At 42.8% G+C, this 14,336-nt stretch overlaps 1 protein-coding gene across 2 annotated transcripts in view; it reads right to left on the bottom strand.

The window, feature by feature from the left end:
- Positions 1–14,336, bottom strand: part of CEMIP2 (cell migration inducing hyaluronidase 2) — a 66,818-nt gene that overhangs the window by 22,764 nt on the left and 29,718 nt on the right. For both annotated transcript variants that reach the window (XM_053407781.1, XM_053407782.1), the window contains exons 5-10: positions 13,775–13,944; positions 11,026–11,214; positions 8,171–8,340; positions 7,396–7,605; positions 6,090–6,295; positions 4,752–4,821 (exon numbers count right to left, since the gene is read on the bottom strand). In XM_053407781.1, the coding sequence (XP_053263756.1) occupies positions 4,752–4,821; positions 6,090–6,295; positions 7,396–7,605; positions 8,171–8,340; positions 11,026–11,214; positions 13,775–13,944 (1,015 nt within the window). The remainder of the gene's footprint in view (positions 1–4,751; positions 4,822–6,089; positions 6,296–7,395; positions 7,606–8,170; positions 8,341–11,025; positions 11,215–13,774; positions 13,945–14,336) is intronic.

Below are 14,336 nucleotides of genomic sequence, written 5' to 3'. Positions count from 1 at the left end.
CTGGACAACATTCAAGGCTACAGCATCCTTTCCAGTAGCCTCATCGGTGGGGGAATTAGAACTCCGTTCCTCCCTCCCCCTGTCCTTTACTTCCAGTGCAGCATGCCGGCTGTGTTCATCCTGAACCACGGCACTCAGGGGCACTCCCCCCTTCTTGGCATCCATGCTGAATCCAAGGGTTGGCTTTACACTCAATCTCAAGCCAGCTTTCACTTTCACGCCAGTAAACTCCAAAAGTCTCTCGGCTGTTTACTGCTTTTTACAGGCAGGCAAACCTTTGGGCTGTATTCAAAAACCTTGCACATGCTGCGCAGAATTCAAAACAATTCCACTTCCCAGGCTCTTTCCCAGCCATTCAGTAACTTTCTAAGTACTTGCGGTAGTTGCCTAGCAACCTGCTCAGGACGGGATTCCTTATCTCACCACAGGAATTCCTGGTATGCAAGCCTTTCTTTCAGAGCTTGTTTTTTTCAAACGCAGCTCTTTCTTGTGAACCAGAGAATTAAACCTTTCTGCGTTCACTTTTCTCTCTAGCCCGAAATGCAGCATACCTTTTTGGGGCTCCGTTGCCTTGAAACACACTCCTCTCGGTGTCCAGCTGTCTGTTCTGTTTAGCCTCTGGCTGCAGGCAGACGCAATTCTTTATCCCCTTAGGTGCAGAGGATGGCAACGATTCATCGACCTCTCACCTCTCATGCAGATTCTCATAGATCAGATATCCATCGGTCTGCTACCAGATGTCGGAATTCAAGCCAGCAGAGCTTAGCTTAGTCCAGAGGTATTTGGCCACCCTCCAGGTGCCCGGCTTGAATCCTTATGACCTCCTGTCTGCGACTCCCAGCAAGATCAAGGGAGGTCTCCAATCGGCGATTCTCCTCAACGTGAAGAAGAACACACCACTCCTCCCCCTCCTCCATTCCCAGGGGGGGGGAAAGAGACAGACAGAAATGTATCTACATGTCTTTATTTCTGTCTTTCAGCAGTACAGAGAAACACGTCTGTACACTCTGATTCCAACTGCAGAGAGAGGAAAACTCCACCCATGTACTTCCAGTACAGGGTCATGTGCCACTCTGAGCTAACATCCGGCACTCAGAGCACTTTACAGACTGTCCCTGGTTCCCACGGTACAATCCAATAACATCAGCTTCCTGTTTACCATTCCAGCCACCTGGAGCTCGCTTCTGCATTGCTGCTTTTTCGTAACAAGTCATGGATCCGTTTGGATAGGAACACGGCAACATAATCATAATTACTACTACATAATGTGCTTTCTAATCCTAGAAAGCACATTATGCTTCTTACTCCCAGCTAATTACAGTCCTCCAAGGACTGGTGAGTGTTTTTAAACTTGTTCATAAATTTTCTGGCATTAGGGGTGAGCAACAAGGGACCCAAGCTACAGATGTTAGCAAATTATTTAGGGTAGTAAAAACCAAAATATAGTGCAATGAGTTCAAAAAGTATCTCTCCAAAATAGGTGAATGGGCAACAAAATAGCAAGTGTTGAACATTGGGACACCCCCCCAACTTCACATTGATGGGGTGTCAACTGGTGGTTACTAAGAAAACTCTTAAGAATGTGGTCAATAGCTCAGTAAAAATGTTCTCTTAAGCTGTTGCTCACTGAGTAAATTGAATTCCATGCCAGAGATTGATTTTTTAAAAAAGTTAGTATAGTAATACTTTTACACACACCTGGAATACAGCTTAAAGTTCTGTTAACTACCCCTCAAGAGCCACCACGAAGAGCTGGGGAAGTGCAGAAAGAGGCATCAAAAATGATCAGGGGGCTGAATCACCTTCCCTTTACAGAAAGTGACAACTATCAGGGCTTTCAGGTTTGGAAAAAAAGGAAAGTAAGGAGGAACATTATAAAAGCTTTATAGAATTGTACAGGATGTAGAGAGAGGGGTCTTTCTGTTCCAACAAGAAAAATAATTAAGACAGACAAAAAGAATTAATTCTTCACACAGCACTTTGTTGAATGCCGACCCCAGGATACGGGGATGGCCCCTAATTCAACAAACTCCTGCTGGACTAAGTTGGACAAGCAGGACTCAGCAGGGCTCTTCTCATGGTCTTATCTTAAAACATTAACAATAACTACTTTTATATCATTCATATCATGCTGTTGTTATAAAATTCATTTCCTACTGTTCTTCCTGGGGTTGCCAAGGAAAGCAATAATATTTTTTTAAAAAATCAGTTCTTAAAGGATTGTTGACAGGTTTTCTCCTTCAGAGGAAAGTAGATTCAGAAAGCTTTTTCCTTCTCCAGCACAGGATCAAACAAATAATTCCCTGGCCCTTGCAGTATGTCTCCTTGTCCAGTCCAAGTTGCGGCAAGTGAAGGTTTGCATGGTGAACCAGTCAAGTCAAACAATCAAGTAAACAAGCAAGCAAGCAAGCAACAACAACAACAACACCCATACACACACACTGAAACCCTCTCAGTGGTCTGCTTGAATTAAACCATCAAGCCACCTAGTTCTTTCCCCTCCTTTCCTGAGAGTGAAGCCTTCTTGGCTGCACATGTGAGAGACACTTTTCCTGGGCTGCATGAATCTCTTTGTCATTTGCAGCCCAGGAGGCTGTGCAGAAATTGTTTCCATTTGTAAACACAGAGTCTGGGGACAGAAAAGCACCCATAACCATGGGGTGCAAAGAGGCCACTGCAAAAAAACAACCAGAACTAGCAGTGCATCTCTAAGAGTGGCTGCAAAAGGTCTCCATGGTGATTTTCCAGGGTCGCCTTGCAGCCTGAGTGGAAAACACTATCTGTACCCCTAAGACCCAGCCTGGAAAATTCCCAGCAGAGAACGCCCTGGGCAAAGCTCTAGCTTCTTTGAAACCTTCACAATATTTATTCATCAGTTTCAAATCTTCCCTGGATTTCCCCATATATTTTACACCTCAAAATGTCAAAATAGTTAAGCTTGACTTAACATACAACCCAAATTTTCAGTGCTCCCCACTAACCTATGAACTCCCATGCATGAAAGCACTCGCTCTTGGTTCATGCATAAGCTCTTCACATCTGGTCTTTTCATCCTGAATTCTGATTCAACCCTTCAAACTGTCTTTAAACTGACAGACAATAAAAGACAGCTTCTGCTTTTTAACTCATATACCAAACAAACATTATCACTACTGGGACTCCAAACTTATTATCTAGTTTGATAAAAGGTAAAGGTAAAGGTACCCCTGCCCGTACGGGCCAGTCTTGACAGACTCTGGGGTTGTGCGCCCATCTCACTTAAGAGGCCAGGGGCCAGCGCTGTCCGGAGACACTTCCGGGTCACGTGGCCAGCGTGACAAAGCTGCATCTGGCGAGCCAGCGCAGCACACGGAAACGCCGTTTACCTTCCCGCCAGTAAGCGGTCCCTATTTATCTACTTGCACCTGGGGGTGCTTTCGAACTGCTAGGTTGGCAGGCGCTGGGACCAAGCAACGGGAGCGCACCCCACCGCGGGGATTCGAACCGCCGACCTTTCGATCGGCAAGCCCTAGGTGCTGAGGCTTTTACCCACAGCGCCACCCGCGTCCCTATCTAGTTTGATAGTAACTCATAAATACTCTTTTCTTTTAAAGGAAAATGCAGTTATCACCACAATCATCTTTATTCTGAATTCTAATACACAAGTGTTATTCCTTTTCCTTGATACACTTTACATTTCTCATTACATTTAAGGCTGCACTCCTACCCCTACTTACTTGAGAGTTGTTGGCATCTGCTTGCCTTGGGAGACAATGGAGTGCCCCCCGGGGGTGAAGTCACACTGCTCCGTTAGCAGCACTGAAGTGGCCTTCCTGGGACACAAGCCTGGGCAGTGTGTCTGGAGGTCCTGGGCTGCCCAGATGCCAAGACCCCTCTCAGCCTCACTGATGTGGTCCAAAGGAAAGCAGAGCAATGCATTGGACACCAGCTTGGCTGCAGGAGCTGCCAGAAAGCGGCGTACAAAGTGGACCAACTACCCCAGAAGGAGCACAACCAGAGGTACTACCCCTCCCCTAACTCCCCATAAACTCCTCTCTGTAGGCTCCAATGGATTCATTTCATTGTTTCTTACTGCATAGTGAATAGTACGGCACTCTACCTGTGTAAGTAAAATATTGAGTCAATTGAGTTTTCAAATAAAATCTAACCAATTTAGGTCTCAGCACCCTAAAACTAAGCTACCATTTAAAATAAACAGACATCCAACCAGTTAGACCACAGAGATTTATGCTTAAATTAACAACCTCTCATTTGCAAAAAGTAATTTTTTTCTTTGGAATAGGGAGATTTTCCAATGCATTTGAAGTAACACAGTTTTACTGGCTTGTAAAAGATAAAAACAAATCTTCTTTAAACATCTTTGTACATGAAGAAAAAGGTCTGCAAAGTGAAAAATATTATTCAGCAAAATACATGGAAATGGATCCAGGCTAAATTCGCTGAATTTAGGCTGCAAACTTAATCCCAATTACCTAGAAGTATGCCCCACTGAATTTAATAAGACATGGGTTAGGACTGCCCTGTTAATTACCACTGAAACTAATTGGGTTCAACTAACTTAGTTCAAATCCAACCCGTGATTTATAATATAGGTTTTATGAGCTTTTCTGAACAGTGCATCATTTATGCATATTAAATATAAAAATGAGGACATTATGATAAGAAAACAAAGGGAGATGAATGAACGTTATATGCTTCCAGTATGCTTCCATTTTGTAGAATTAGTTAACCCAGTGCTCCAAGAGCCTCACCTGAGAGCCGGCAGCCACATTATTTATAAGGTGATTGTTGGGATGAGCAATCCAAAATGTGGAAACAGCCCTGCAAAGTGACACAAATGTAAAGAGTGTAAGCAGCAGGTCCTACAGATACTCCTATGTCTCACAGTAGTAGTAGTAGTAGTAGTAGTAGAAGAAGAAGAGGAGGAGGAGGAGGAGTTTGGATTTGATATCCTGCTTATCACTCCCCTTCAGGAGTCTCAAAGCGGCTCACATTCTCCTTTCCCTTCCTCCCCCACAACAAACACTCTGTGAGGTGAGTGAGGCTGAGAGACTTCAGAGAAGTGTGACTGGCCCAAGGTCACCCAGCAGCTGCATGTGGAGGAGCGGAGACGCGAACCCGGTTCCCCAGGTTACGAGACTACCGCTCTTAACCACTACACCACACTGGCTCCCAGTAAGAGCGTAAACTTGCAAATTTAAGCAACGTTCATTTTTACTGGGGTGGGGGAATCTCTGCAGATTGAGCAACAATGCTTAAAAGAGTAGATAAACAATTCAAATATAGCTTTCCTATACTGAAACTTAAGGCCCTGAAGTAAAATCACATACTATCTGAATCAACTGTGGAAGAGAGGATGTATTTAACACAATCTCTTCATTAATAGCCTTTTGTCGTTTGGAACGCTATGCATTTTGTTTCCTAAAACAGGAATATTTGGCTTGGATCTTGAGATCTCAGGAGTGGAATGTCTCTCACAGGATGCACCTGCTGGTGGGAAAAGGTAGAGGAGAATGATTTTCACCAATTCTCCCCAATGTTTCTCCAAATGTGCTCTGGAGAGTGGGGGACCCTCTGGAGCAGCATGGGAAATGGCTACAAGGGAAAAGGGAAATCAACAAAAATCACCTTCCTTTCCACCGGTGGAAACCTTCACTGGATTAAAGCCATTCCGTGAATGGAAGAGAGCCCTGAGAATTGGAGCATGGCAGCTCTGGATCCAAGCCACTAAGTCTTAGTCCCACTACCTTTCCTGATGCATTACACGGACTTCAGACAGGCTAAATGTTGCAATATATATTCAGCTAAGCTCATATTTCAACAAACCTGTCAAATCAATCTCTTTGGCTAGCCTAAAGTTGCCTAATGAATTACACTGCTCAGCACTGATTTGAATCCAAGTCTTCAATGGCTCAGCATAGAGGGCTAGCCACTGTACAACAGTGCCTCCTTCAACATACCAGCACTGAAGCCATGTACGCAGACTGTGGGTGGTTTATTGAAAAGAAATTACCTCTGTATAGAATACCAATCAAATAATCAGCACCTGAAATTCCAGCCCCCCCCCAATCATTTAGCCAGTCACTCACATGCAGTCTGTGGTTGGAACTGGCTCATAGGCTCCATAGACATGATCCTTCATGGCCAGGCACATTGTGCTGTTCCTGTCAGTGGGAAGGAGTGTGCCTGGTTTGGTGACTAGCCCTAAGTTATGATACAGTGTATTCCTCTGCTCAATGCCATCCTCCAGGAAAAAACAATGACCTAGTGTGTCATATCCAATGGTGTCTTTTATCTGCAGAAATAAAAGTTTATGTCATTCCCAAAAGCCTATATTGAGAACTGCATTACATCTTCACTATTTTGACACAGCTGCAGTAGGACAGACACTTCACTGTTAGCAATGTAATAGTTAAATCAGAATAATGAACCACACACATTTTCTGCCCACAAATGCAGAAATTTAGGATGAACTTAGGCTTCAAATTCTTGCCAGATATGTTTATATATTATGTCTCATACATCACTTTATCCAGATGTGTTGATAGATAGCTGACAATAATCATGAGGTTCAGGAGCAAAATGAAGATTTCAAAAATTATAAAAAAATATTCTAGCATACTCCCAAAACAAAACAAAACCTTATGAAAACATTAAACCCTATTTTCACATGTATTCATAGGGACACATAAGCCAGTGGCATGTTATTCGGTTGATGTGCTAGGAAAGCCCTGTCCCACTCCCCAATATCATTTCCATGACATGGTTAGCACTTGATCAAATCATCTAGCCAACACTTCATACAAGCAATTGATAACATGGAAAGGCAATCTCATGATTCCAGGTTCCCAGGGCCAAGAACATTGAAGTGGGTCTTAGTGTTATCATCAAAACTTAAGACAAGTCAATCAAATTTAAAAAGCTTCTAGATGATCCTGACGCTTAGGCCAAGCGATAATGTGTCTTCCATACACCTGTGCATCCTCTTTGCTGAAGAAAAGTAAACAATTACAAACTGCCCAATTCATCTTTATCAGATCCTACAGTTAGGACGAAACCTCCTCACAAACGCTAATATCCATAGGGACTGAAAGAGATAAGCACAGTAATAAATCCAAAAACCCACATCCAGAGATTTGTGCAGATGAAATACTGCCCGATCTCCTAACCATGGCCATGTGATCCTGAGTGCCCCAGAGACTCTCCTCCCTTCCCTTTGCAGCTGTAACCTTGATTCGTGTTATGCCTGCACCACTGGCAGTTTGCAACACCATTTCTAACCACAGTTGCAAATAGAAGTTTGCAACTAACCATGGTTAGCATGGCATGATCCAAAGAGGTCAATAACAGAGGAAGTTTGAAGTAGAGGGGAAGGCAAAGGAGCACTGCTATTACCAGCAAGCCATTTGTTGCATGAACAGTCACACATCTAGAGAAGCAGTGATGAATTGAGAGGCCTTCTACATAAGTCCTGTAGTTGTACCCTCCTTTCTCGTCCACATCTTCACAGCGGTGGAAGTGAACAGGGTAAGCTCCATGGACCTGCTGACCCATTTGTCTGAGTTCCACGTAAGAGAGGTGAACAGAGGTGAAATTCTTCAGAATCTGGAAGAGCACAAAAAATAATCTCATTGTTTAACAATTCATTCCCCGCCCCCCAGATCAACAACAGTTCAGTGATTTACAAGCTTTAAAGCACCCTTTCCCCCCAGATAAACACACAACAATACAGAACGGCATCAAAACTATTACATTGGAAATCCAATTACACTGAAGAGTAATAAACAGAGCACAGTTTTGAAACGAGTAAGGCTCCAGGTCACGTCCCCAGTGGCACCACATTGGCTACCCCTGCTATAGGCAAGACTGCCATAGTTGTATTCAGTGTAAAGCCTTACTTGTACATGTAATAGGACTGCCATACGTCTGGATTTTCCTGGACACTACCAGGATTTCAAAAGCAGAATTCCTGTCCATGCCAGTGCTTTCTCCTGGATCAACAACTTTGGAGTGTCCTGGTCTTTACTTTTTGAAATATGGCAACTTAAATATTATATCTCAAAACAGGAAGGGAATTATCACCATGGAAAGTCTGCATCAGCAAAAGTTACTGGGGCAATGACAGGAAGCAATTTAGCACCCCCACATGCATGCCCCCCCCCGTCCATACCTGGATATGTCCACCAAAAGTATCAAAATGGAAGAACTGGCACTCTTTGCCAGTGTAACAGGAATCTTCCATCTCTCCCTTTATTAAGATGTTCCGAGTAAGAACTCCGACCTCAGCCCTCATGTCCACTCCATCAACAATTTCTCCTATATGAAGGAACTGAGGGATTTCTGTTTGAAAGAGAAGTTCATGTTCAAAGGCAAAGCAAGTGAAAAATGGAGGTCTCTGATTCTTATCTGTTGTGAATGTATGCAACCTGCTAACACAGTTAAGCTTCATTCCTGGAAAGGCAGAGCTATGGAATGGAAGATGAATCTTGTCCCACCTTGGAGTTCATGTGATCTAGTGCTATGCCTGCCATGTGTCAGAAAGAACAGGTATGCTGAAGTTTTCACATATGATTTGATCTTATGAAAACCTTCCTAGGATCTGTACAAATTTGAAGAATGAAGCCCACTCAAGCGTTCATTATTTTGTTCACAGATGATTTTGCCATACAAATTATTTCTAGGAGCACTATCTGGAATGAAAAGTGGTCTACAATGGCCATGTGCAGATGGATGACCAAAAACATAAATGGGAGATGAGAGACAGTTGATGTGGCAGTCAAGAATTACTTTCTTCCAAATCCTTTATCATGCTGAGTTTATGTAGTTTTAACATTCACACCAAAATTTAGGGTAGGACACTTACATTGGCCCCTGCCAACCTAGCAGTTCGAAAGCACCCCAGGGTGCAAGTAGATAAATAGGGACCGCTTACTAGCGGGAAGGTAAACAGCATTCCGTGTGCTGCGCTGGCTCGCCAGATGCAGCTTGTCATGCTGGCCACGTGACCCGGAAGTGTCTGCGGACAGCGCTGGCTCCCAGCCTATAGAGTGAGATGAGCGCACAACCCTAGAGTCTGTCAAGACTGGCCCGTACGGGCAGGGGTACCTTTACCTTTACCTTTACTTACATTGGACAAGGAAAGTGAATGAGCTACTTTAATAGTTTCAGAAGCTGAAAATATGATATGGCTTCACAGGTCTCATAGCTACAGTTAGGAATAATTTTACAGATAAATATAATATTTAATATCTTTCTCTCTCTCTCTCTTAAATGTTTTATCACAAATTCCTTTACTTTGCCTTAAAAAAACAACCCAAAATCAAACTTCTCCTGTTTAAAAGTGGCCTTTTATCTAGCAGAATCCAGTATTTTTACCAAATCCACTTTTGCCATAGTGAAGATTCTCTTTACTAAGTGGGCTGGTTTCATGGCATAGAGTAGAACAATAACAAAGCACCAAGACGGAAAAAAAGCTAAACTATCATGTATCTTGGTCTCACTTCAATAAAAGCTTTAAGTTCCAAATTACTCTTTTCTGAAAGTGTTCCGCTAACACTTCAGTCTAGCAATACAAGTTCTTTAAAACTTTTATTGACCACCTGTGCAACAGCTCTTTCATTACCATGTAGGGAACTTATTTTTTTCTAAACACACATAGCATAGATGCAGTTTCAAATCAAACTCGTTAGCATGAGAACTACAAAAAGTAACAAAGAAAATAACTTAATGTACACCTCCAGATGTTAACAGCTCAAATTAAGTTTATTTCTTCCATCAAAACCTAGCAAGACTGTACACGTTTGAAAAGTAGGAAGGGATGAGGCTCTTGACACATTTTTGGAACACTGAAGGAAACTGGATATTAAATGAACAGAAAGCTGAAGAACTGCTTCCATATGGGAGTAATTTGCTTGCCTTTCCTCATTCATGTGAGAGAGCATCTGCAGATGCTGAAGTCCAAGGATTAAGAGAAGCAGAAATTAAATTTCACTAGTAAGATGCTGAGATATGTATTTCAAGCAAAAGGGGCAGCTGGGCACACCAGAAAAGTTTTGCCCCAGAGAATCCTCAGAAATCATATGAAACTTACACAGACCACAAGAGGAAATAAAAATTTCTAAGACAGCACTTTCTAGAACTTTAGGCTATTTACCTTTGCACACAGCTAAATGTGTATCCAAATGCTACCTGCATCTCTTGGCTTGAATTACCTCTCCCTTCCCCCTGCAGTTACGAGGGCCAGGTATGGATGGTTCCAACTCTTCCTGCCACCCCACATCCAAGCCTTGAAACCCCAAATATACACCACCAACCATTTCTACCGTGATCACCTAACCATAACTCCCAGTCTCACCACAGCTCCAAGCTGCACAGATCAGTTTGCTTTTCCTAGATGGAGCTCAACAAGCAAGTGGTAGGTCCTCTGCATGGGGAAGATGGAGAAATGCTACTGGGTGACAGAGAAAAGGCGGAACTTTGCCTCTGTCTTCACCCAAGAGAAAGCGATGCCCAACCTGGTGATAACAGAATAAATGATATAGGGAGGGAGGAGAACTACTATCCTGATCTCCTAACTCCATACAAGAGATCTCCAGCTGTTAATGTTGCAGATATGGCACAAACACTGAAGGAAGAAAGAGCAGTGACACAGCAAAGAATGATAAATGCCTGTGTGGTTAAGAGAGCAGCCCAAAACAACTGAGCGAAAGGAAAGCGCATAGGACATTAATCAGTAAAAAGGGAAGCTGTTTTGCACAAAAGGGCAAGCTGCATTTCAATCATGTCCAGAGCAGAATACAATTTAGCACTGCCATATGCTACACTTGAGATATGAAACTTCCCTTCCTTTGTGCTGATACGTACAATGGTGTGTGTATGTGTCACGTCAGGGTCAAATGAGGATCTTAGACTGCAGTGAATGTTAAGCAGCTGGAAAAGTTTATCAATGCCAGAAAGTCAATGTGACTGCATTTATACTAGGCATCAGGACCACAGACACATGGAAAGCAAAAGCTTGCACCATACCTTTAACTTTGATTTGATATCTATTGCATTCTGAACAAGGAAGGAGGGTGAATTCTTCTGCCTGGTACATAGAATAATCAGTGCTTGCAACAACAATCTGGTCTTCAGGCTTCCAGGTACTAACATCTTCTGACAGATCCAGTATCACACCATGCACTGCTTCCACCTGGAAACCTGACTTTGGAACACCTTAAACAAACAAATAAATAAAATCAAACAAAACATATTAATTTATTTTAAAAACATATGAATACCATTTCCTCAAATGCTCAAAACATTTACACATTAAAACCAATAAACAAGATTAAAAACATTGTACAGCAGCTAAGAGGAAATTATCAATTGCTTATTCTCTCATGTGATTCCTTATCCACTCCCCCCACCCCCCAAAATATTCCCATGCTTACTGAAGCAAAGACAACACTGCACCATCCATGCTTCAGAGGAAGGTGTCAGCAGACTTGTGGTTTACTTAAAAATTCACAGAAATGCAAAACAAAAAGTCTTTAGTAGAAAAGGAGGAGACTCTTGAGAGTCCCATGGACTGCAGGAAGATCAAGCCTATCCATTCTGAAGGAAATCAGCCCTGGGTGCCCACTGGAAGGACAGATCCTGAAGCTGAGGCTCCAAGACTTTGGCCACCTCATGAGAAGAGAAGACTCCCTGGAAAAGACCCTGATGTTGGGAAAGATGGAGGGCACAAGGAGAAGGGGACGAAAGAGGACGAGATGGTTGGACAGTGTTCTTGAAGCTACCAGCATGAGTTTGACCAAACTGTGGGAGGCAGTGGAAGAAAGGAGTGCCTGGCATGCTCTGGTCCAGGGGGTCACGAAGAGTCGGACACGACTAAACGACAACAATAGAAAAAGACTCCTAAGGGGTAAACACCCTGCAAAACACCAGTCTAAATAGAGACTCAATAACCACACAATTCTGATTAAGAGGAAACAAACTGAAAATGAGGTAGGAAGGAGAATGGAATGGTGGGGAACTAAAGACAAAGGAAGAGACCAATGAAAAAAGAATGAACCATCTATCTCAGGGACATTCAACTCCCAAGAGACTGTGATCTACTCGGGGGGGGGGGGTTGGCACTGATCTACCCATGGGGGGGGGTTGGGGGCAGGTCAAAGTTCTTGAGCTTAGTTTTGAGGGGGGCTTCCCAAAGTTGTTGACCTTTTATTAAACAGTAAGTGTGCATATGAAAGAATGAATGAATGAATGAAACTTTTTTTTGCGTCAGCCGTCAGCCATAGCAACAAAAAAAACATTGTGGCATACACAGAACAAAATAAGCAGTCAATTATATAACACCCACTGCTGAATCAGCAGTCAAATTGTGGACCTTATTCTGATTGCCCCAGCTAAAAACCTTGCAACTTTTGCTGTCATCTGCTCCTCTTGATCTGCCAGGAGAAAAGACACTGTGGAAGTGGTTGGGCGACCCGGAATGGACAATAAAAGAGGGGTGATAATGTCATAATGTCTTTGTAAAAAGTGCAAGCCAGGAGGGCATGCACTACTGATTCAGTGCTGCCATCTCCGCAGGGACAGAAGCGTTTTTTGTAAGGAATCTGTTGGAATTGTCCCCCAAGTACAGCCGAGGGCAATACATTCAATCTTGCGAGGGTAAAAGCGTGTCTGTATTTTGGAATTGCTAGCTTATGCAGACAGGGTGCCAGAGGATCAAAGTGGGAAAGTGGAATGTGGTCATACCATGGGCAAAATTTCCTTATTGTGGCCAAGTTGTTCTGACGATCGGTATCATTTAGGCCTTGACAAATTAGACTGTTTGCTTTACTATAACCCATGGTGAGTAGCTGTTGTGGGGTTGTGCAGTTTTTGATAGACTATTTTAGATCAGGCACTCTTGTGACAGTCTTGCAACACTAGCGATTATTAGACCGGGGGGATTTTAGGCGAAGCCAGAAGTCAAATATCCTGCGCCAGATCCATAATTCTACCGAAGGGAGATTGGCCTCTAAGTGCAATGATGGCTTTGGGGCACAGGGTGCCACAGAAATAATTTGCCTTAAGGACTTTGATTGGACAGCTTCCGCAGATACAAGGGAAGTGCCAGTCCAGATCTGAACCCCATATAATAGCTGTGCTGGGGATTTAGCTTGGAACACTTCCAGGACTGATGGTATATCTTTGCCACCTTTTGTGTGGAAAAAGTGTGTCAGGATTTTGGCGCTTTGGGACGCGCTTTTTTTGCACATTTCTGACAGTTTTCCAAAGCAACAACTCAATATATATAGAAACAAAGAATTATAATAATATTCAACATCTGCAATTAAGTTAAACTGTTATTATTATTATTATTATTATTATTATTATTATTATTATTGGGAGCAGGTTGATCTATCCTTCCATCTTGCTGTATTCTATTATTTTGGCTATAAGCACAGGACTCCTGATAATGCCAAGGTTGTAAGTTCGATTCCCATCTGGAGCAGCTGCATATCCCTGCACTGCAGGGGGTTGGACTAGATGATCCTAAGGGTTCCTTCCAACTCTACAATTCTATGATTCTATGAACAGAATAATATAAACTACATTCCCTTTTGGATTTTTGCTTTGGAACAGACACTTCTGGTTTCCAGCAGGATCACAGCAGACAGTGGGCAGCACAGGTGCATGGAAGGAAGGTGCGTTCAGAGTTAAGTAGTTCCAGCTATACAAGATTGTTTTCAATTATTGCATTACCTGTATTGCTTTATAAAAAAAGAATAAAGTATATTCATACCATCATCCCATTCACTGAAAGCTCTCACAGCAAACTTCTGACCGTCCACAGTAAAAAATTCTCTTTGTGCGACAGCTTTCCCTCCCGTGCTGTGGTTTTCAGAGTTTCTCACAGACTCACTACACGATGAATCTCCATCACCAATTACACCAACTAAAGCCCAGGCCTGCCTGGAAAAAATAAAATACATGTTTAAGTACAAAACTCTTCCTTAGTGCAGGTGTTTGCAAGTAGCAAGAATGCAGCATGTACAAATGTATTAGAAACTGTTATTCTTACTTTTCTGAAACATTCTTCAAAATCCGTTTTTAAAAAAAGGAGAAAGAATTTTATAACTTTGGGGCATAAGGCTGTAAGTACTATTGCTATCATCTCCCTTGTCAGAAGTCACAAAAATTTGCAACACTTTTCATATCCCTCCCCCCACAAAAAACCCTGAGGATGTATATAGACTGTTGTGTCCCACTCACAACTGCTTGTGAAAAAGTAGTGCAAGCCCAGCTCTCAGTGTGGGAGATGGAAATATTACCGTATTTTTCGCACCATAGGGCGCACCGGACCA

Source organism: Podarcis raffonei, chromosome 11 (genome assembly GCF_027172205.1).
Source record: "Podarcis raffonei isolate rPodRaf1 chromosome 11, rPodRaf1.pri, whole genome shotgun sequence".
Taxonomy (NCBI): domain Eukaryota; kingdom Metazoa; phylum Chordata; class Lepidosauria; order Squamata; family Lacertidae; genus Podarcis; species Podarcis raffonei.
This window is presented reverse-complemented; position numbering and strand designations above follow the sequence as displayed.